The sequence below is a fragment of the Vicugna pacos genome, chromosome 12 (genome assembly GCF_048564905.1).
Source record: "Vicugna pacos chromosome 12, VicPac4, whole genome shotgun sequence".
Lineage (NCBI taxonomy): Eukaryota > Metazoa > Chordata > Mammalia > Artiodactyla > Camelidae > Vicugna > Vicugna pacos.
This window is the reverse complement of record NC_132998.1, coordinates 30,284,691-30,308,799: the sequence shown is the minus strand read 5'-3', so window position 1 is coordinate 30,308,799 and position 24,109 is coordinate 30,284,691. Positions and strand designations below refer to the sequence as shown.

Sequence of the window (24,109 nt, the reverse complement as noted above, 5' to 3'; positions counted from 1 at the left end):
TACACCCAGGTCCTTTTCTCAGGGTCTACTTTCAGGTGGCCTAAACAAAGATAAGCACCGCTAATCAAATGCATTTATTTATGTCTTTCCATGTAAGTATTTTAGAGATTTTCTAGGCTGTGAGTACAGCATTTTAAACTTGTACAAATTAATTTTTTTTCTGCATAAGCAATTAGAAGAGTTGATGACAATAATGCTTGCTCACTCCGAACCACAGTGAAACTACTTTCAATTCAATTTTTAACTGATGATAAATAGGAATATCTGATTTTGATGGTATGTGAACTGATGGTGAAGCTGTGAAAAGCTCAATATGCTAATAAACACTACCAGTAAGTTCCAGATTCACAATAAATATGAAAAAACTTTCAAGTTGTCACAGAAAATTTCAATCCAGTATTACTTTCTGCCAGAAATCTCTTATGATACAAATGTACATGTTTTCAAGCTAAAATATTCACAAAAATTGAGTAATTCACTTAGTCAAGTTTGCTTTTTTTGCATTAAGTCTATTTCTGATCACTAAACTCACATTGACTTCATTTTAGATGCTCATTGCATCCCTGAAATACTCCATCTTAGTATTTGTAGCACTAATTGCACTTTATTTAGGCTATTCTATTTTTCAGTTCAGGGCTCTTTTTTTGGTAACAAGACATACTTCCTGGTTATTATAAATGCTTTATTTATTTATTTTTTTAACACTTGGTGGTTGATATGTAGCCATTTGATGTTTTTATGACTAAGAGTTCAGGCTCTATTATAGAATGTAAATGTGAACCAACACATGTATATGTAATTGTTATCAAAATTAAGCTTAGTCACTAAAAGAAGATTCGCTATCTGAACTTTCTTCTGTATTTTTTTCACCTTCACCATCAGGCACTGGGGCATCTGGCCTCCTGAAAGAGAAGGAAAAAAATCTTAACAGTTTTTCCAGTTGAAAAAAAAGCACTCACTAACTGTAAATTAGGTTCATCCTAGAATATTGCTGCTAATAAATCTGCCAAGTCTGCGTCCTTAACTGAGTCTCCCACTCTCCACCACAGCATGCTTCTCGTTGGCTTCTCCAGCACCGTGGGGATTAAGTGTTATTCCTGTACAAGCCACGGCACTATTTTCTCTTGCCAGTCCTTACACAGTGTGCTTCTTCAGCACTTTCTGCTTCTTATTACCATGGAGACCCAACTACAGACAGAGATGAGATCTTGAGAGGGTTGGCATGACCAGTGCTAAATCCTTGCAGCTTCCAAGTGTCTATGAGGTACAGAGAAAGGAAAGCTAGAAATGGAAAGAAAAAGAAAAACTTCATGTTTAAGAAAGCTGCAGGGAGCAATTTTAAAACAGAAGAGAGTTCAAGAATGGCTGTTAAGAAGTACAGGCAATATGGAAATTTTGTGGGGAGAATGCCTGGTCAAAGAAGGTTCTTAATGTCTGTTGAATGCTTTCGCTTATGTGTTTTATCGTCAGAGAAAGAATATAAGAATGAATTGATAATGTTTTGAAGATTCTCTAGGCACAAGAAGATACGATAATAGTTAAATTTCAACTATGCGTAGATGTGCTATAATAAACCAAATGAAATTTTAATGGTGTCATTAAAACAGTCAACTAGATAGGTCCATAGTGTTTGTCAGTAAATCATTTAATTAACATGGCATAACTGTCACTCAGCCTCTATTCACTTTTACCAAAAAAGTAAATTAAGTAAATAAAGTATACTTTGGGGGAAATTAAGAGGGAAAGGAAGAATAATATATCTGGCTCTGTTTTAATAATTAAAAGCTCTGAGACTTATTTCTCCCTGATAAGGAAGTCACATGTACTTAGTATAATAAAACTTTAAAGCTAGGTACAGCATTTCTAAGTTTTGACTGATACTCCATCTGCCTAAAATATTAATACAGGACAACAGTCTTCATCATTCTCCACAAAAGCAAGAATTCTGGAAGTAGTGGGCATAAATATTGGGCACATTGTCCTCAGTATACTTCCTTCAGCGATATAGTTAATTTCTTACTGTTCTCACTTTGATAAAAAGGAAAAAATTACTTGAGGGAATTATTTGAGTACCACATCAAAATTATATTAGTATCTATGGCAACTCAAACAAATAAAACAATATACACAACTCCCCTAATATAAATGCTACTTAAGAAAAGGGTAACAGCAGCTTAGGCCTAAAAGGGAGTGAAATTATAAAATTAGTTCATGTGTGTAACCACTTTTTAACATATGTGATGTTACATAGCATAGTGGTTAACAACTCAGACTTTGGAGCCAGACTTCTTGGGTTCAAATCTTAGCCTTGTTGCTTCCCTGTGAGCAACTTTGGGGAAGCTTTTTAACCACTGTGTATCCAACTGACTGATTGGATTGTTGTGATGGTTAAGATGAATTACCAAATGTAAATTATATTGAATAATATGTGGCACATAATATTTTAGATCAATGTTATCTATTATTATTATTGTTCTCATTGTTATCATGCACCTAATATTTGCCAGGAACTGTGTTAGGTGCTGGAGGTACAGAGATGCATAACAAGTAGTTTCTGCTCTGAAGAAGCTGATAATTAAGTGGGGGAGACAGAAATGCAAACAAATTACTTTTATACAGTGTGATACACACAAATAGAGTTGTACAAAATTATGCTTGTTTCAAGAGAAAAGGTAATTTACTCTACTCGGGTTGGTCAGTGAAGAGGTGGAGACACTGGGATATGAGTAGGAATTTTCTAGAGACAGAAAAGGCAGGGATAAGTGGGGATGAGAGTGTTCAGAGTAAAGGAAAAAATGGGAATGGTGCAGCACACTGCTTTTGGGACCTATAAGTCATTTACTAGTTACGGTATAAAGTAACTGGGGTACAACGGTAGATAAGATTATGCCATATGACAAGAGCAAAAGGTGGGAGGCAGGGAGAAGTTAAATGAAATGTAAGCTTTCACTGAAATTACACAACTAAGCTTAGGAATCTTAAGTAGTCTTTTTCTTTTTCTTTTTGTAATTAATGTACAATATTATATAAGTTATAGAAGTATAAAACAGAAATTCACAATTTTTCAAAGTTACACTCCATGTATAGTTATTATAAAATATTTGCTATATTCCCTGTGTAGTACAATATGTCCTTGTAGCTTATTTTATACATAATAGTTTGTGTCTCTTAATCACCTCCCCACTTCTCTCTTCCTACTGGTAACCATTAATTTGTTCTCTATATCTGTGAGTCTGTTTCTTGTTATATTCACCAGTTTGCTGTATTTTTTAGATTCCGCGTGTAAGTGATATCCTACAGTAATAATACCCTGCAAGTCCACCCATGTTGCTGCAAATGGCAAAATTTCATTCTTTCTTATGGCTGAGTAGTAATCTACTGTATATATACCACATCTGCTTTAGCCATTCATCTGTTGATGGACACTTAGGCAGTCATTTATTTTTAATTGAGATATAATTCCTATACCATAAAATTCACCACTTTAAAGTGTAAAAATTAGTGTATTTTTTTATCACTAATTCCAGAACATTTTCACTACTCCAAAAAGAAACCCTGAATCCATTAGCAGACACTTTACATTTATTTTTACCCTTATCCACTGACAATCATGAATCGTTTTTATATCAATGGATTTGCCTATTCAGGTCATTTCATATAGATGAGATCATAGGATATTCAGGCTTTGTGTCTGACTTCTTTCATCTAGCATAATGTTTTCAAGGTTCATTCATGTTGTAGCATTTATCAGTATTTCATTACTTTTTTTGGCTGAATACTATTCCATTGCATGGATATATCAGATTTTGCTTATCCATTCATCAGATGATGAACATTTAGATTATTTCTACTTTTTGGCTGTAATGAATAATGCTGCTATGAACAACTGTATACAAGTTTTTGTGTGAATGCATGTTTTTAATAGTCTTGAGTATAAACCTAAGAGTGGAACTGCTGGGTTATATGGTAACTCCATGTGTAACTTTTTGAGAAACTGTCAAACTGCTTTTCCACAGTGGATGTACCATTTTACATTCCCACCAGCAGAATATGAGCGTTATAATTTCTCCATATCCTTGTCAACGTTTGTTATTCCGTCCTCATTCATTTTTTTCATTCTTTTATTGAGGTATGATAGACATAAAACTTACCATCTTAGCTATTTTTAAATGCACAGTTCAGTAGTGTTTATGCTCACATTGTTGTGAATCATCACCATCAATCTCCAGAATTTTTCATCTTACAAAACTGAAACTCTATACCAATTAACAGTAATATCCCTTCTCTCTTCAGCCACCAACAACCACTCTACTTCTTGTCTCTATGAATTTGACTACTCTAACCACCTTAAATAAGTGAAATCAAGCAATATTTGTCTTTTTTGTGACTAGCTTATTTCATTTACTATAATGTCTTCAAGGTTCATCCATGTTGTAGCATGTATCAGAATCTCCTTCCAATTTAAGGATGAATAATACTCCATTGTACACACATACTACATGTTGTTCATCCATTCACCTGTGGATGGGCACTTGAGCTGTTTCCACCTTTGGACTATTGTGTATAATGCTGCTATGAACACAGGTATACAAACATCTGTTTCAGTGCCCCCTTTTACTTCTTTTAGGTATATATCCAGAAATGGAATTGCTGGATCATATGGTAATTCTATGTCAAATTTTTTGATGAACTGCCATACTGTTTTCCATAGCCGCTACATCATTTTACATTACCACTCACAGTGCACAAGGGTTCCAATTTGCTCATATTCTCACCAATACTATTTTTTGTTTTTCCTCATTCATCTTAAATTTAAAGCTACTCTGAGTTGGAATTACTATGAAAACAAAAGAAAAGCTGTATACTAATTCCTTTTGGATATAAAAAAAGAGAAAAACTTTAAGAAATCATGAGAATCAAATGAGGTAATATATATGAAAGCATTTTATAAGTTAAAAAAGCTTTACAAATGTTAATTAAAATAATAAAAATCACAATAACACCTTCATTTCCAGACTGGATATTCACGTTCTTAGTGGGAACAGAAATTTGGCTTTTCATGTTATGATCAGAATTGTTCTTACTTGATCCTATATATACGATGAAACTTTTAAGTTTTTTCCATGGAAAGAAATTTTCTATGGAAAGAAATTTCATGGAAAAGGTAGCTACTTTAAACTACTAGTCTAAATTTTAACTTCTCAAAATTCAAAGAAAACACACTTCACCACTAAAATCTGGAAATGAAAACTCCATAATACTCAGTATTTTAAAAATATAAGTGAATCACTAAAAAAAGAGTATATCATTAAGATGCATAAAAAGACAAATAATAAGTATATTCATGATTTATCATGTGAATTTTTAAAAAATCTCAATCTCTATTGGTTATAATAAAAACTCTAGCTTGGTAGGTACATTTTAGTAAGTATACTTATATAATTTGTAAAATTATAAAATAAATAAAATAATAAAAATCTTAGTAAAAGCAAAATTTTTTGAAGTTTAACTTTAAGCTATTTACTAAGCCTAATTTCTTTAAAAATAAGTATTTTCAAAGGTGTTACTATGTTGGCCTCAACTAAAACTGAGCCAATCCTCGGCCAGTCCCCTCTGACTAAGGCCTCCCCTCTACCCTTCCCACCCAATTCCCCCTTCCCCATCCCTCTTCTCTGCCCAGGCCCCAGGTCCATTCTTAAACCTGCCCATGGATCATTTAGAAAAGCCTTTGTTTACGGTGTAGCACCCAGGCAAAACATGCTCCACAAATCCAACTTGTATATTTGGCAGCTTAAACTTGACATTATTGTAAAATCAAAACCAAAAAAAAAAAAAAAAAAACCCCAACAACAACAAGGCCAAAATTTAGAAAGGAAAGCAGAAAAAAGGTCTAACCACATACAGGTAAGTGCTTTTTAGCATACCAGATGCTGTGTGCATGTTACTTTTGACACCCTCTCCCATTTATGTGAACTAAATAAGGCTGTCAACTACAATCCCTGCTGCCCTCATCCTTTCCTTATACTCTTCTTTGTTTCAATCACACAACCCAGGCCTAAGAGGTCACAAGAATCTCTTCTCCTGGAAAGAGATCAATTCAAGGGAGTGCACATAACTCAGGCAGGGACAATGAGAATGCTTTCCTAGAAATGAGCTATGGATTATGGAAAAGGGGCTTTCTTTATATTCAGCTGGCAAAACTGCAATATTAAAGCCATAGAAAATATAAAGCAAATAGTAATGGCTAATTCCTTGTTTTCAAGGAGGAAGCTCATCAGCAGTAGGAGAGAAGTGAATTATTACACCAAGGAGTAAAGGTGAAATGAGGTATTGGGTGAGAGAGAATGCCAGCCAGCCAGCACTGATAATGCTCAGCCCTTGATTCTGTCCTACTGAGACTTCTTGGTATGTGAGTCAATAACTTCCCTTTTTTCTTAAGATAGTTTGAGTTAGTTTCTGTGATCCTTGAACATGAAATCAGTCCTAAAATACAAATATCATTAACTTGTTTTCACTAAAGAGATATTTATATTTAAAACCATTAAGACACTATAAATATTCTTTGGAAAAACATTTATGTAGATAGATAGTTTAAAGATATTTTTCATTTTCTTTAAACTTAAAATAGTTGAATTTAAAGCAGATTAAGTGCCAAAAACACTTTTAGTAAAAATATTGCTGAGTATAAGCGTTGTGGAAAGAGGGTGCAGTAGTTATTCAAATCACTTTTCAATATCAACTACAGGACACATAAAGTTATAATGTCACATGATACCTGTCAATTAGTGTTGTTCTCAGAGCCTCATGCAATGGCAATAAGTGGTCTTTTTTTTTTAATTGAAGTATAGTCAGTTTACAATGTTGTGTCAATTTCTGATGTAGAGCATAATGCTTAAGTCATACATGAACATGCATATATTCATTTTCATACTCTTTTTCACCATAAGTTACTTCAAGATATTGGATATAGTTCTCTGTGCTATATAGTATGAAACTTGTTGTTTATCTATTTTATATATATTAGTTAGTATCTGTGGTCTTAAGGAAAGAGCAAAACACTAAACTCCTAAACTGAGACTGCACTGACTATATAAAGACATCTGGGGTAGTTAAAAAAAAAAAAAGACAATTCTGACTCTGATATTATAGTAGCTAGTAAGAGTTATTTCAGCATTACATTTACTCAAACTATACATCCTTTGGTCTTTTCTATTCTTAACACCCCACCAAGACAGGTACACCCTGTCCTCTGTTGTGGTAGGGAGATTCCTGTAGCCAGAGAAACAGTGTAATGCCTAATATTATAAAGAAAAAGAAAGTCAGTCATACTAGGTAAGATGGATTTCCATTGTTTATCTTGGGGTTCTTTACTTCCCGGCAGATCCCCTCTCTTGCTTGCTAGACACTGGCAGACCATAACTGCTTTTTCACACCACCTCTTTGATATTTGTATTATCTCTTACCCTTGTGACCAAGGTCCTCAATAGTGGACCAATCAAGATTTTTGGACATTGTTTTTTCCTGTCCTGTACTTTCTAGCCAGTCTGCCAGCCAGTGGTCGAGGACTGGTAATTATGTTGAAAAGAATCCCAGTTCAGCAAAAACTAAAAAAACGGAACAAGTAAAAAATCTATTTTTGGAATTATCCAGTTGAGGAACTGAGATCAATTCTATCCTCAACCAGTCAAAACCCAACCTTTAATCCATTATGTTGTTTTGTAGCAGGAGACAGATAAAGATCATTGGCAGATAAAGAGTTCCCCTAGAGGGCGGGAAAATGTGCTGGACATGCCTTGAACATAATTAAATAAAGTTTTCTTGCTTTCCAGTATCCTTTTAGTTAACACTAATAAATCCTCTCTTGTCTCAGTGATAAGTAGGCTGAGGTGGTTACTTTTATTTCTGGCAGCCATAATCATGGTCATTCCACAATCTGAGAGAAGGGTACAAATGTCTTTTGAATAGATATCTCTAGGACAAATGCCAACTCAGCTGTTTCTGTTTAAAGTCTGCAAAGTAACTTGCTTTCTTTAGCCACATCAGTATGCTACAAACTGTACCCTTCCACTAATAGTAAGAGTATGACTAGTTAAATTTCAATTTCAGAAGTCTGTTCTTTACTACAAAGTTTAAAATGCAGACTTTTTAGTTTAGGAAAACAAAAAGTACAACTCAAAAGGATAATTACTCTGTGTATGTTAAATATGTCTTTGTTGAAAACACAATGGTATACAGGCAACTATGGGACTATAAACAAGTTGTGATCCAAAAGCCTGGTATATCCAATTGTTTAGAACTTGCTACATATTCCTCCATTTAAAAACTCATAAATCACAATTAACATTTATTAAACATTTAATGCTTGTCCACAGCTGTGCTAAGTGCTTGTATCATTCCCTTACTTAGTTTGAACAACTCTATAAAGGGTGAACTCTTCTATTTCCCATTTACTGATGAGGAAACTGATGCACAAAGAGATTAGGTAATTAGTCCAGGGTCATATATAGCTAGAAAGTGGCAGGGCAAAATCTGGACCCTAGCAAGCAGACCATTTCTAAAGTCTGCCTTAACCAACCTGAATTTCATCTCTTGCTGGACAGGTCCGGAAGCTAGTCTATTTGTCTAAGAGTAGTAAAAGTAGTAATTATAAGGTAGTATTAGTAACCTTAGTTATGGAACATAAATGTAAGCATAGAATAGGATAGGGAGATACTTTTTTCTCCCCAGAAAATCCGGGCAGTGATTGAAAGAATTTATAAGGCAGGATTTACCTGTTCTATATTTCTGAACACAAAACTAACAGATTAACCTTAAAATTTTGCATTTTCTTTCCCCTTAAACTCTTTTGAGTATGATGGTGACAAAGGCACTCTTTCACGTATCTTTTTATTTTAGTGGCTTTTTTTTTTTTTTTACTAAATTTCACAAGCTAAACAGAATTAATTCTTGGTTATATAAACATTATTATTTTTAAAAATTTGGATTTTCAAAAATATTAAATAATCTCAGAAGTAGCAAACAAACACTATTTATTTGATAATTATCAGGAATTTTCTTCAGTTTTATAGATTTTCTAAAATTCAGTGACAGTCATTTTTCTAGGAAAATGGCCAGGCTCTCTTATCATGTAAACTGTTTTAGTTTAAAATTACATATTCTTAGCTTCCAAATTGTTATATACACAAGCCAATTGAATAACTACATATTTTCTGCTCAGTATTTCTATACTAACTTCAGTTTTGCTCTTTGTTCAGTGCAAACAGATCTAGACTATTTCTTCTTACCATTATATGAGTCTGTCTTACTACCTAAGGCTAATTTTAAAAACTGTATGTTTATACTTTAAAAGAAAAAAGACCAATCTTTACTGAAATTTCTTGGCTGAGGCTTAATATGTACCCAAGATTCTAAATAAAAGTACACTCTTTCCTTAGACAGCACATTTTCTTCTCCATCATCTCAGACTTTTCTCTCAAAGTAAGGCTCTTTAACTTTTGTGTAAACATGATTTCCCAAGGGCCAGAATTCCTCTTTAGCAAGGTGGTTGATTCCACTTATCATATCTAGCTAAATGTAGTTGGAGCTGGTTTTCTAGTGGTAGTGGTGACAGGTTATGGTGAGTCACCCCTACTCTAACCAACACCCCTTGTGACCAATGGCATGTACTTATGAGGTAATGGGTCAGAATTCAGGCTCCAGGCTGTGGTTGAGAAGCAGCTTTTTCTGTAAGACAACGTAACTGTTACTGGAATTCTACTCTAAAATTTGGCACTATCTTGCATCTGAATGTTTCTTAACATTTATAGACAATGGCGTGCCCTCAAACTTGCTAAGTGAGATACATCAAGGAAGTACTGGGAGTGCTGGGGGTTCTTCTCCCTGTGGTAGTCATCATGTACTTCTTCAGGTGGTGATACCCAAATGGACTCTTGAAGAATATAAAATTAGCCGAGTGAATAAGATTGGAGAAGAAAGTTCAATGAGGAGGGAGACAAACATTCAAAGACATGAAAAGAAAATAGGAAAATGAAACATTTGGAGAACGGCAAGCAGTTTTGTTGCAGCTACAGGACATAGCGATGTATGGACAAGTGGCAAGAGATGAAGAAAGCTAGAGTCCTGATAATAAAAGCATTTATTTGCAATTCTAAGATGTTAAACTGTATGTTAAAGGCAGTGGAGAGCCACATAAAGATTTGTGTGTATGAACTGATCCACTAAGTTTCTAGTGACAGATTGAAAGAGAATAGGAAAACAAATCAAAAACTATTATAATAATTAGGTGAGAAATGATGAGGGCTTGAACTGAACAGCAATGGCATGGAGGTATTTGGTCAGATGTGAGAGATATTAAAAATGAGAAAATCACAGTGACTGACATGGTAAGGGAGGGGTAGGGAGAGGAGCAGAATCAAGGGTGACTTTCAAGTTGCTAGTATGGGGTGGCTGGTTGAAGTAAAGGATTATGAAGTAGGTTTAGGCTGGGCAGGGGATGAAATGAGACCAGTAGGGAGTAAAGGGATTGGATATCCAGCATATGCTGATGCTTATAAGGCTGCTAGTTTTCCATTTATTACATTTTCTCTGGAGAGAAAAATCATCAATTTTAAAGGTCATTTTAGCTCTCTGTTATTAAAGAAGGTCTACCGTGTATTTCCAGAAGCAAAAAAGAGGTCATGGTCAAAGTTAAATATATTTACAACATATATTCCAATGAGTACCAAAATGGATTGGACCCATATGTTCAATTCACATTAAAGTGTATGTCACAATCCATCTGCTTTTAAAGTGTGTCAGAAACAATTTCCAGAACAAATGCCAAATATCCTGGAGATGCTTTAGTTCAAATTACCAATCCATACCATTGTATTTGAACTCTTTGCTACCGGATATACCAAATGGAAGTAGATGCTGGAAATCTGTTCTTGCAGACTTTTAAAAAATTCTTAAATTTCGTATTTTGAAAGACAAAATATGAGAAAAAATTGCATATATGAGAAAAAATGCATACATTTTCTTGAAGGGCTGAGAGCCAAGAAAAATTCCAAAGCATACTGCTAGTACAGTATGAATGCCTGGATAGCTAACACAGCTAAATATACTGGGGTGAACTAAAACCTCAAACTGGAAAGACCCTTTCCAAGTGTCTAGATACTTGCAAAACAAACTAGTTCTGAATAATCCATTAAGATATATTTTATCCAGGATGAGCCATGTAGCCAGGTTTGCCTAGACAGAATAAATTACTGTCAAATTTCTGAGCCACAAAATTTCAGCATTTTGCAAAAATTTTTTATAAAACTCACACAAAACCATATCTAGTTTCATAATAAACATTAAGGTGGATCTAGAGTTAACCTATGTATTTCCCCATCTGGTTCAACTTAGATCATGGTAGAGTAAATTTCCTATACACTTAAAGGAAGGAAGGTGGGTGAGAGGCAGGGACGGAGGGAGGAAAGGAAGAAAGGAAGGAAAAAAGGAGCATGAAAATAAAAACAACAGTGCTTCTTTGGACACTACTGCTGAGGAACAAAACGGTCATCAAATTCCATCTATTTTGGATATATAGATTCATCACTAATTTATTGAAACTACTCCTAAAATGTTTTAAGGCTGGTTTTAGTAGCATAGGATGGATTTTTAATTTTTGAAAAATAGCAGACACTATTTATGAAGGTTGTTTCCTCAATCATAAAACTCTGCATAGGAAAAACATATAGAGCTTGAAATATTTTTATTTTGACTAATAAATTCAACTTCTTGGCAGTAATATCATTATACTAGAAAAATTACTTACTCAAGAAGATCTGGGTCTAGTCCTTCTGATATCATTTTGTTTCTTATTGCCATCACCGGAACACCCTAGGCAAAGAACACAAGACGATAATTCAATTATTAAAAATATCTCCCTCATAAAAACAAACGGACCAATGGAACAGAACTGAGAGTCCAGAAATAAACCCAAGCAACTAGTATTTGACAAAGGAGTCAAGAATACTTATTGGAGAAAACAGTCTCTTCAATAAATGGTGCTGAGAAAATTAGCCAGTCATATGTAAAAGAATAAAGCTTATCTTATACTACTCATAAAAATTAACTTGAAATGGACTAAGGACTTAAACGTAAGACCTGGAACCATGAAAATCCTAAAAGAAAACACAGAAAGCAAACTCCTGGACATAGGTCTGGTAATGATTTTATGTAAATCATACCTAAAGCACAAGCAATAAAATAAAAAATAAACAGGTGAGACAAAATAAAAAATAAACAGGTGAGACTACATCAAACTAAAAGCTGTACAGCAAAAGAAATCATCAACAAAGTGAAAAGAAAATCTATAAAATGGGAAAAAACATTTGCAAATCATACTGATAAGAGGTTAATATCTAAAATATAGAAAGAACTCATAGAACTCAAGAGTAAAATACCCCAAATAATCTGATTAAAAGATGGGCTAAGAATCTGAATAGACATTTTTCCAAAGAAGATATACAGATGGCCAACAGGTACATGAAAAGATGCTCAACATCACTAGTCATTAGGGAATGCAAAATAAAACCACAATGAGATGTCACCTCGCTCCTGTTAGAATAGCCATGATGAAAAAGACAAGAGATAAAAAAGTTAATGTGGATGTGGAGAAAAGGAAACCTTTGTGCACCATTTATGAGACTGTAAATTGGTGCAGCCACTGTGGAAAACAGTATGGAGTTTCCTCAAAAAATTAAAAATAGAAATACCATATGATCCAGCAATTCCACTTCTGGGAATATATCCAAATAACCCCAAAACACTAACTCCCCATGTTCATAGCAGCATTATTTGCAGTAACTAAGACATGAAAACAACCTAAGTGCCCACTGATGGATGAATGAATAAAGTATAGTGTACATATACACAATGGAATATTATTCAGCCATTAAAAAACAGGGAAGTCCTAGCATTTGAGACAATGTGGGTGGATCTTGCAGGCATTACGCTAGGTAAAATAAGACAGACAAAGGAAGACAAATACTGTATGATCTCACTTATATGTGGAATCTAAAAACAAAACAAAAAAACCAAATTCATAAAAAAAGAGCTCAGACTTATGATTACTAGAGGTAGAAAGTAGGGGAAGGAGGAATTAGAGGAAGATTGTCAAGAGGTCCAAACTTGCAGTTATACGATAAATATGTACTAGGGATGTAATGTACAACATAATGACTACAGTTAACACTGCTGTATGATATATGGAAAAGTTAAGAGAATAGATCCTAAGAGTTCTCATTACAAGGTAGTTTTTTTTCTTTTCTTCTTACTGTATCTATATGAGATGACGGATGTTAACTCAACCTATTGTGGTAATAATTTCACAACATACGTAAATCAAACTCTTAAGCTGTACACCTTAAAATTTATACAGAGATGTATGTCAATTATTTCTCAGTTAAACTGGAGAAAAATTTTAAAAATAGAAGCTGGAAAAAAGCCTCCTTTTAGATGTCTCATTATTTAAAATAGCTCTTATTTTGCTTTTATATTAGTATTTGCATAGTACCTGAAAAATCTATTAGGGTATATATTTTAACTGATTTAATGGAACACTGCTGCCCCAAATTACATAGGGCCAAATTAAATCATCTGTGTTTATCCATTACTAATTCTGCAGGAAAGAAGCCAGATACCATATTCTCACTCTTCCTATATCACCGGAAGACAGAAAACATTGATAAGTCAAATGATTAGGGCCTTGGCTGGGAGAGTACCATGGATACTTAACAATATGAATAAATGTCTTTTCAAATAAAGATTTCAGAGCTTTCTACTCTAAAGTATAGCTATGTTAATGTTCTTTTCATAAGCAAGTGGTCCAATTTCATTTGGACACATTATGCCCAAAGGTCAAATAGAATTCAAGAACTCTTTTGGGATTATATTATACATCTTCTCTATACCAATACAAATACCGTGTAATAATTCTAGAAGCGTGTAAGTCAGAAAAACATTGAGAACATGTGAATTTCAAAGTTCAAGGTAAGAATATCAAAACAGTAAGAGGAGGATATGTCAGCAATAAGTACAAATTTACTTGAAAAGAGGACTGATTTGATGTGTAAACAAAACATTTATTGAAAGCTCACTTATGAAGCTCTAAGGGGAGAAGATACAATCAAGTCTCTTGTCAACTCTTTCTCTTCACATCACCCCCAAAGATGAAGAAACATTAATCCCATGTGCTAGATTTGAGGACCTTGATTACACCGCCTTCAAAAGTAAGTGAGGTCTCAGTGCTTTAAAAGGTTGTACACATGGTTGGTACCCTCTCCCTTATACCTCTTCATTCCATGTGGTGAAAGGGGGTAAGCTGAGCCAGTGTTTACATGGGAAAAAGCTCAGTCACCTCTCTATGATGTTGCATACTCTTCTCTTTGGCCTTCCCATGTCACTAGCCAGTTGTGACATTCAATTTTGAACTTAAGATATGGAAGAGGCCCCTTGGGAGCTCTCCCTCAAAATGTTGACTTTCTCTTACATTTCACCTGATAAACATGTACTGAGCATATGTAAAAATATGAGAGTCAAATGGATTATAAATTTAATATTCAGTCTTCAAAATTAATGACCATGTATCTCTTACAGCAATGTTATAGATCTTCCCAAATTAAATTCAGATTATTATTAACTATAATCCTCATTTTTAAATCAGAGAATGTATCAAAAATTTAATCCTTACTTAAAAAAAAGTCCAGAAAAAACAGTTGTAGAAAGAGTCATAAGATGCCTTCAACAGTCATGATCTCTTATTTTGGCTATAGAGGAGAACAAGTCCAAGTTCTCTACAGCTTGCTAGGTTAAAGAAGGCTGGGAAGGCAAAAGCTTTCTTTCAAATTCGCAGGTTACCAGGAAGACTCTCCTGAAAGAGGCAAGGCTGTCATTAACAGGCCTATTTATATATGCATCTTCATAACCGTTATGCTTTATATTATAAATTAGTAAAATATAACCTATTAAGACTTCAATAACAATAAACACTTAAATGCATCCCAAATACTAGACTGATGAAAGTAAACCGCACTATCACAGAATTCTCCTCAAAACCGTACTCTTGAAAGTGATACTGTTCCATGGGGCAATCATTAAGGTATTCTGAAAAGTGAACCACAGTAAGTTAGGAAGATAAAGAAGGTGGAAGAAAAAACTCTGGACCTTTTGGTAGTTCATGCAGTTTAAGGATAAATGAAAGATGGGGGAAAAAAGCAGTTACTTGCTTAGGAGCATCCAATGTGAACAGATTCTTACATCTGGCATAAAGTAAGCACAAGATTAAAACTTGCACCACTTGAAAATTATCTGGAAGTAAGACGTGAGATAAAGATTTTAAAATAAGATATACTTAATAATTGCTTTGTAATAAAAATATTTAATTTTAATAGTAGAAGAGGAAGCTATTTGAACTACAAGGCTGGAAATTTTTACTTGATAATCATTAAGTGCCACTCAATTGTTTAGTATAACAGGGAAAGTTAGGAGTCTGAAACATTTCATTAAAAAAAAACACTGAAGTACTATGGAGAAATGGGAAAAAGAGCAAAGTTAAGGTCATACTTCTTTAAAAGGACCTCTCAGTTTTTATTAACTATGGTTTGATGGTATAAGGTCTTTCTACAAACTGAACTATGTGATTTATTTATTATAGTCTAGCATAATCCACAGGATATCATTGGAAAGGTTATATAAATAAGTCATAAAGCCGAGAAAACAGAAGGGAGAAGAAATGAGGATTAAACAAATGCTTCCTAAAATACAGCAAAGTGAGTATGTATGGGGTTGGAGCAAGAGAAAGCAGTGTGCAGGAAAGGAGAACTGAAGAACAGGGAAGCTGGTGAAATTAGACAAGCTTCTTATTTTAATATTAGTTTCATGGAATTGGTTATGGTATAATAGTGGAAACCTGAATCTATAAGCTCCATATTTTATTCTTAGTTTCCCGAAGCTGGTTACATCACAAAAATACAGATATTACCAAAATTTGGTGAGTCTTTACTCATTGCTGTATATGAATACAGATAAAGGAAAATACATATAATTTATATCTTACCCTATTAAAGACTTCACTATTATCATCACCTTATTACAAATCTCATAAAGCTTGATACAAAAATAATTTGGCCTGCATTCCAAAGGATATATTCGAAAGGGATTTGCTATGTTTCCAGTGATGTTGCTTAGAAAATCTGTTGTTTTGCTGTATTCTTCCTTGGAGGTTAAGGAACAGTCTGGTTTGCTGAACATCAAAAAGAAGTGTCTAATTTCTGATCTCCAAGAAACAAAGCTACTGGTGGTCTAAGGAGGACATAAGAGATCTCAAAATTGAAGTCTACTGAACTGTGGGATTATTTTTGGCACATGTTAATGGCACTTTGTCCAACATAAGTAATGAAGAAGAGAGCAGGCAGCCATAAGTCTGATGTTCCAAAAAATCATGTCTGTATTTGCGTCACTGGAGAAAGTGCGTAGAGAAGCCAAACTAATGAAATTATGATGACAACACTAATAAGTTAAATACTAGTTTCTTATATCACAAAAACTGTTAGAGGCTTATAGGTCTGCCATATTTAAATTATCTGTTACTGTGTTAATGAAATCAAGATAAAATTCCTTTATAAATCATGCTAAAATTCTAAAGTTTTAGATTAGAAAGAGGGAAAACCCTCTTACTCAATCTAATAGAAATAAATTACTTTCCTTTATAGAAATAATAAAAATGCCCCTTATATTTTTAAATTTTTCTCTCATTTTATGAGCTTGAATCACAATTCAGTTATGAAAATCAGAAAATATTAAGGATTTTTCCCTACCTAGATAAACAATAAAGAAAAACTCTATTGAGCTGATAGGTGGATAGTAACTTTTTTATTTAAAAGAAGAGGAAATGAGTAGGAGTTGAGAAAATGCTATGAGTTGTAAAAAAGCAGCCAGTACTCCAGTCAGGCTCTGTTTACTTAAATTTCAACTTAGGTGAAATAAACTCAATTATTTCTTTGCCTTCTGGTTTTCGACAGAACTATTTTTAAAATACCTACAGTGCATTTTATGAAATATATTAGTAGGGTGTTATATCTTGAACAAAATTTTGAGGTGAAATAGTCTATATAATAGATAACAAATATTTACTGAACAAATTATAACACAAAAACAATCACATGCTCAACGATCTCTTTCTGAAAGCTTCCATGAAAGGATACAAAATTAATTTAAATCTCTTAATCACTGTAAAATGAACATGACTATTTTTTTTTTTAAAAGGGAAGCTTTATTTCTCATGACTTGTAGAGATTTAGAAAACACTAGACTCTGACATTAACTCTGACACTGTTGCCACCAAGGGTCACCAAGGGTCGTTAATTTGAATCTAAATAAAAAGAATCTAAAGTCAAAAAGAAGCTCACAGATCCTATGGAGCTAACAGTAAGTTATTCCTTTTTCAATGATTATATTAAGAGATCCTTATCCCAGTGAGAAAGTATTTCTCACTCGACTGCCCATCATGTATCTTTAAAGATGTAGGAACAAATCACATGGTAAAATGGACAAAAATAACACGAGCCATGACCAGGGCCCAGGCAGTTACTATTACTTTATTCATAAAATAAATACATGTTAGCTGTTCCATTTGTGTCTTTAAAAATGGGAACTAAAGTTAACCTAAATGACTATCAAGAAAAACCCTTAGAGAAATTATTTCAAAAAGTGAGGAATCTATTGCTATGAGACAACTCAAAATATAGCTGAATCAACCTTCCCATGTGGTTTATTTTTTCCCTGGAAATTCTTGTAACATAATAAATATTAGGTGTAATGTCCAAAAAAGTGCATGGTGTTTTCTTTGTAGCACCTCAAGCATTTCTTGATTTTACAGTAATTTGGTGCTGTGGCAGATCCATTCTATTCCCTTCATTATAATGCAAAAATAGTATCTAAAATTTAAAGTCTTGTTTTGATAGGTTAATGCTAGAACTTCACTATAAATACATCAGCTACATGATAGCCCTGCTGTACCTCATTTCATTCAAATGATATTTGTTCTCTGAAATATGCATTAATTAGAATATTCCAAATTTAATTATACTTCTATTTTCTAGGAAAACTTTAAAAGAATTTCTATAGCAAATCATTTTGGAATTTGCTACTTAAATTAAAAGTATAATAAATTTAGATGGACTCCTGTTCAGTTTTTGAAAACATATTACCTATGTGTCTATTAAAGAGGATTTAAAGAAATATCTGCAAATATGGTAATAAAACTTACAAAGAATAGAATTCTCAGTAATTAATTATAAAGATGATACTACTGATTGAAACCACAGAAAATTCACTTTTGAAATAATTTCCCAATAGCGGTAATGTGTTTAAACCGATGTGTTGTGAGTCTTTCATTCAGTGCCCTTAGGGATCCATAGGAACCCATTCAAAGAGAGATAACCAGGATCAGACATTCCATGTGGCTAAAGAACCACAATGAAGGGCACTGAATCTGGTATCAATGGGTCATCAGTACATGGTCTAACCAATTACCTGAATGAAAGTCACTTGTGAACTTGGGTTAGGAAAAGAACAAGAAAAGTTAGGATGCTGTCTTATATCATGAAAAGCTTTGGTAAGATATACTTTACATCTGGAGATTAAAAAAAACTGCACTATTAAGATAAATACAAAAGATGTAAATATCTTAAGATAGAAGAACAGATCATTTTCATTCATTTTTCCCAATAAAATTCATGATTTTGAAATCTACTTTATTTCCTCTTAAAACATAGTTTTGTGGACTTTTGAATGATGGCCATTCTGACTGGTATCTGGTGATACCTCATCATAGTTTTTATTTGCATTTCTCTGATAATTAGTGATAATGCACATTTTTTCATATGCCTATTGATCATTTGTATTTCTTCCTTGGAGAATTGCTTGTTTAGGTCTTCTGCTCTTTTTTGGACTGGGTTGTTTTTTCTTATTATGTTGTATGAGCTGCTTATACATTCTGGAGATCAAGCCTTTTGTCGGTTTCATCGTTTGCAAAAATTTTCTCCCATTCCGTAGGCTGTCGTTTTGTTTTACTGATGGTTTTCTTTGCTGTGGGTGTAGAAGCTTGTAAGTTTAATTAGGTCCCATTTGTTTATTCTTGCTTTTGTTTCTATTGCTTGGGTAGACTGCATTAGGAGAACATTTTTGAGAAATGCTGGAGAGGCTGTGGAGTAAAGGGAACCCTCCTACACTGCTGGTGGGAATGCAGTTTGGTGCAGCCACTGCAGAAAACAGTATGGAGATTCCTCAAAAGACTAGAAATAGACTTACCATATGACCCAGGAATCCTGCTCCTGGGCATATATCCAGAAGGAACCCTTCTTCAAAAAGACATCTGCACCCCAATGTTCATAGCAGCACTATTTAGAATAGCCAAGACATGGAAACAGCCTAAATGTTCGACAGATGACTGGATAAAGAAGTGGTACATTTATACAATGGAATACTATTCAGCCATAAAAACCAACAACATAACGCCATTTGCAGCAACATGGATGCTCCTGAAGAATGTCATTCTAAGTGAAGTAAGCCAGAAAGAGAAAGCAAAATACCACATGAGATTGCTCATATGTGGAATCTAAAAAACAAAAACAAAAACAAAAACTAAAAAACAAAGCATAAATACAAAACAGAAATAGACTCACAGACATAGAATACAAACTTGTGGTTGCCAAGGGGGCAGGGGGTGGGAAGGGAGAGATGGGATTTCAGAACTGGAGAATAGATAAACAAGATTATACTGTTATATAGCACAGGGAAATAAACACAAGATCTTATGGTAGCTCACAGAAAAATAAAATATGACAATGAATATATATATGTTCATGTATAGCTGAAAAATTGTGCTCTATACTGGAATTTGACATAACATTGTAAAATGATTATAAATCAATAAAAAATGTTAAAAAAAAAAGATGTGGTATATTTATACAATGGAATACTATCCAGCCATAAAAACCGACAACATAACGCCATTTGCAGCAACATGGATGCCCCTGAAGAATGTCATTCTAAGTGAAGTAAGCCAGAAAGAGATAGAAAAAAACCACAAGGTCACCCATATGTGGAATCTAAAAAAAAAAAAAAAAACCCAAAAAACCATAAATACAAAATAGAAACAGACTCATAGATACAGAATACAAACATCTGGTTGCCAAGGGGGCGGGGGGTGGGAAGGGACAGACTGGGATTTCAAAACTGTAGAATAGATAGACAAGATTATACTGTTATAGCACAGGGAAATATACACAAGATCTTACGGTAGCTCACAAAGAAAAAAATGTGACAATGAATATATATATGTTCATGTATACTGAAAAATTGTGCTCTACACTGGAATTTGACATAACGTTGTAAAATGATTATAAATCAATAAAACATGTTAAAAAATGTTACCAAATGGATAATGACAATCATATAACTTGTAGTTTCTGCCCACTATATGTTTTCCCCTCAAGAGTTCTAAGGAAAACAAATCAGGAAAACAAACATCAGGAAAAGCTAGAAATTTAAAACCTGAATTTAGCAATATTTCTGTTTACTGCTCTCTAACACAAATATATAAGAAAAATAAAATAGCAAGGAATAAACAAAAGGGCAAGCACATTATTTAAAAACAATACTTATCAATCTTAAATGTGTACATAGAATTACTGGTTCTGTGTTCCCTAACAATCAACTTCAAGGCAACTTGGGAAGGATTCAAAAGTCAGCCAAAATATTAAAAAATCATAATCTGGAAAACTGACATAATAATTCTTTACACATGGCTTCCTTAGAGGTTATTCATTGACTTTAGCAGAGAATAAGTAATTGGTAGTTTTTTTCTTCTTGTTTTGCAAAGATACAACAAGAAAGTTACCTATTTCTAGGTTTTCCAGAAAACCTATGGCAAAGCACAGGCTGTTACCTCAGGGGCTCCCAGTTGGCAGCCATTATGGCTTTCTGCCTTAGGGGAAATATCTATCCAATCCTTGCATTTGATTCAAGATAGAACGGAGAGGAAGAAGGATAACTGTGGTCACTTGAGTTCCATTTTCCCAACTCAAAATTACTACCCATGTAGTCTACTATTGTGCTAAGCTTTGTTTCTTTTAGTTACAGTGAAATGGAATTGACTGATCATTTAGTTGATGGAAAGGATAAAATATTTTCCCTTTTCAACTTTCAAAGTTGGTTACATTATGCAATTAATTAAACAGACAAATATGTTCACTCGTATCTTTCTTTATCTACATTCATATGTATGGTAAATCAATCACAGTAATGCAGCTTTTATCTTCAATGAACAGTGTGATGCTGAAAAACCAGAGAAAATTGTCTGCCTCTAAACCTTTATGTAGTCAAAAAATACTGACCTTGATATTGATTAATAAACTTAAGTGATTATTAAGGAAACAGAACACAAACTATAATACCTACAGAGTTAAAAAAATTAAAAAATGAAATAGAATATAGTCATTAAGCTAAATCTGTACCAGTGTTTTCCACAACTTTGACTATATATAAACTAGCAGCTCCTCCTTTTGACTACATTGCCAATCAGTGAAGAGGAACCTAACCTGGAATTCTCTAGAACATGGAAAGTCACACGAGGGTCACATCCCAAATAAGGTTTTAAAGCCTAATTACTCTTACAAAAGCTACACCTTATCTAAAGAGCACTCTATTTCATGCTTGATTAGTTTCCCCAGATCCAAGGTGTGTAATTCTTGATGGACACCCTTAATAATCAGTTGGAGATTCTTCACCTTAGGTAATGGAAGTCATATTTCCCCAGGCCAACATCTACTGCTGGCAACAGATGCATCAGAACCACCAGAACCAAGATTATTCAATTCACAGTTTAAGCCAGCCAAAGAAAACAGAGCTTTAAAAAAGTCTGTGTTTGAAGAGAGTGTTTTGGCAAATATGATTTCAAAAAATACAAGTCATTAGCGTCTTAATGTGGAAGTCGGACTTTCCCAATGCACAATTTATTACTGGCAAAGGATTTACCAAGCTCTGCCAGTAAAAATGTGAGAATTGTTGGAAAAGTGATCTATGCACAGAATTCCAGTTAAGTTATAAAAGCAGTATGTAATTTAGTAAAGACTTGCGCTACACAATTATGACAACAAACATTATATCAGAATCAATTATCTGCCACATTTGGAACACAATAGAATTAGTCATTGAAAAAACCGTATGAAAAACTAGCTAAAAAAAAAAATCGGAAGATGCCAGCAGGTGTTTCAGAAACATTCATCAATAATGAGATCCAAATTAGAGGATCAATAAATAGATCATAAATCTAGAGAGAACTTTAGATCTCATTTTATGTATGAGGGAACTGAGGCCTTGATAGGTGATATGACCTGAATATGGTCACACAGAATTCCATGACAAAGCTAAGAAACTATACCATGTTGCATCCCAGAAATAGAGAGTAAAGATCTGGGTGTACTCAGAGGCATTCAAATTGTCTAACAGAGAAATAACTACTTCCTTGGACTGTAATCATTCTTGTATCTCACAGAAGGTAGTTATTCAGGAGTGACAGAAAAAGGTATGAAGACCAAAAAGCAAAGTATGTTTATTTCTCTGTGCACTGGTATTTGTGACACTTGAAAGATTTTGTTGGCTTCTGTTTAAAGGAGTTTATATTAATTAAGCAGTTTAAATTACCTAGGCTCTAATACAGATCTACAGGTATGTGACAAGTGAAGCAAGGCAAATATAAAAGCAGTACATTTCAGGAAATATCTAGGACACAGGAAGATGAAGTTTTCATGGCAGCTTAGGAAGAAAGCCAAAAGATTTAGTTCACCTGACATCCAGAAAGCCTGAAATTGAATTTAAAAACAAAGAAGTCTATTTCTGTAACTTGTAGGACTTTCTGTGTCTTCCCATCTGAAGTGACTGATCACTACATGGGCGGTCAGCAAATTCAAGCTTTTATACAAGTGGAGAAGCAGAAAGGGCTTGAGAAACATTTGTCTACTCTTTGTCTTATTAGAGAGAATGAAATGAGTCTAACAATAATTCAGGAAGGGGAAGGAGCAAGAGAAAAGATTTCAAGAGGGTTGAGGGCCTAGTACGTATTAAGATGCTGAGTGGAAGAATATCACAGTTTGGAAAAAGGTAAGAAACTCAGCATACGTGGAATTACGCGTATAAAACTCTGCTTATGGAGCAGCAACTCATATTTTTAAATGACAAAAATGTAAAGGCAATTTAAAATAAAAGAAATTCTACTGCTGTCCTTAGCAGGGGAGAGAACTTGTGGGACTGTTAATTCCTTTCTGAGGGTATAGAAATAGTTATTTTGGGGACCTTAGAGTAGATTTTTATACTGTTGGTATATAGTGATTTTTTTCAGAAAGACAGTTGTTTTGGAGCCCATGCTATCTTTCCTTTTGTTAATACAAACAATTCTCTTAATTCCAGAATGTAGGTTTCTAAAATTCATCTTTGATAACACGTGGTAATGTGTATGGTAGAAGATAAACTCCTTGAGATCATACCAATAGACAAAGTAGAACTCATCTGATGAACTATGCTGATATGGTCTTTCTCTACATTAATAACTAAAACTAAATTTTTACTAGTGGGTAAGCAAGAGAAACCCGTCACCATCTGGGGTTGAGAAAAATTGGTCATTTTAATCCACAATCTTGTTGGGAAAGTGAAGCACTTTCTAGTATTGATAAGACAATTTCTAATGACGCTACCCCATAGAATTACCCCATAGAATTCTTTATATCAAATATGTTCTTCTTTCTACCTATATCTCTCTGAACCCTCAGTCACACTCAAGGAACTGAATCACCCTGGCAGAATAAACAACTGCTTAGAAGACTAGCACAGAAAATATGAAGGCAATTTACTATCCTCGAGAACAGAGATATAAAGCTGTCTAGATTCTTCCCATGTCAATGACAAAACCTGAAGGGTTCAATGATACAGATTGTAATGGTCTCTAATGATTCTTCTTTACTTCTGTGAGGCATTTTCTAAAGCAAGAAGGAACTGTCATTTGTTCTTTAGTTACAGTTTTATA

At 33.9% G+C, this 24,109-nt stretch overlaps 1 protein-coding gene across 5 annotated transcripts in view; it reads right to left on the bottom strand.

The window, feature by feature from the left end:
• Positions 1-661: 661 nt before the first annotated feature.
• Positions 662-24,109, bottom strand: part of WASHC3 (WASH complex subunit 3) — a 44,166-nt gene continuing 20,718 nt past the window's right edge. For all 5 annotated transcript variants that reach the window (XM_072973165.1, XM_015240591.3, XM_006205904.3 and 2 more), the window contains 2 exons: positions 11,801-11,865; positions 662-902 (listed from right to left, as the gene is read on the bottom strand). In XM_072973165.1, the coding sequence (XP_072829266.1) occupies positions 818-902; positions 11,801-11,865 (150 nt within the window). In that variant the 3' untranslated portion in view covers positions 662-817. The remainder of the gene's footprint in view (positions 903-11,800; positions 11,866-24,109) is intronic.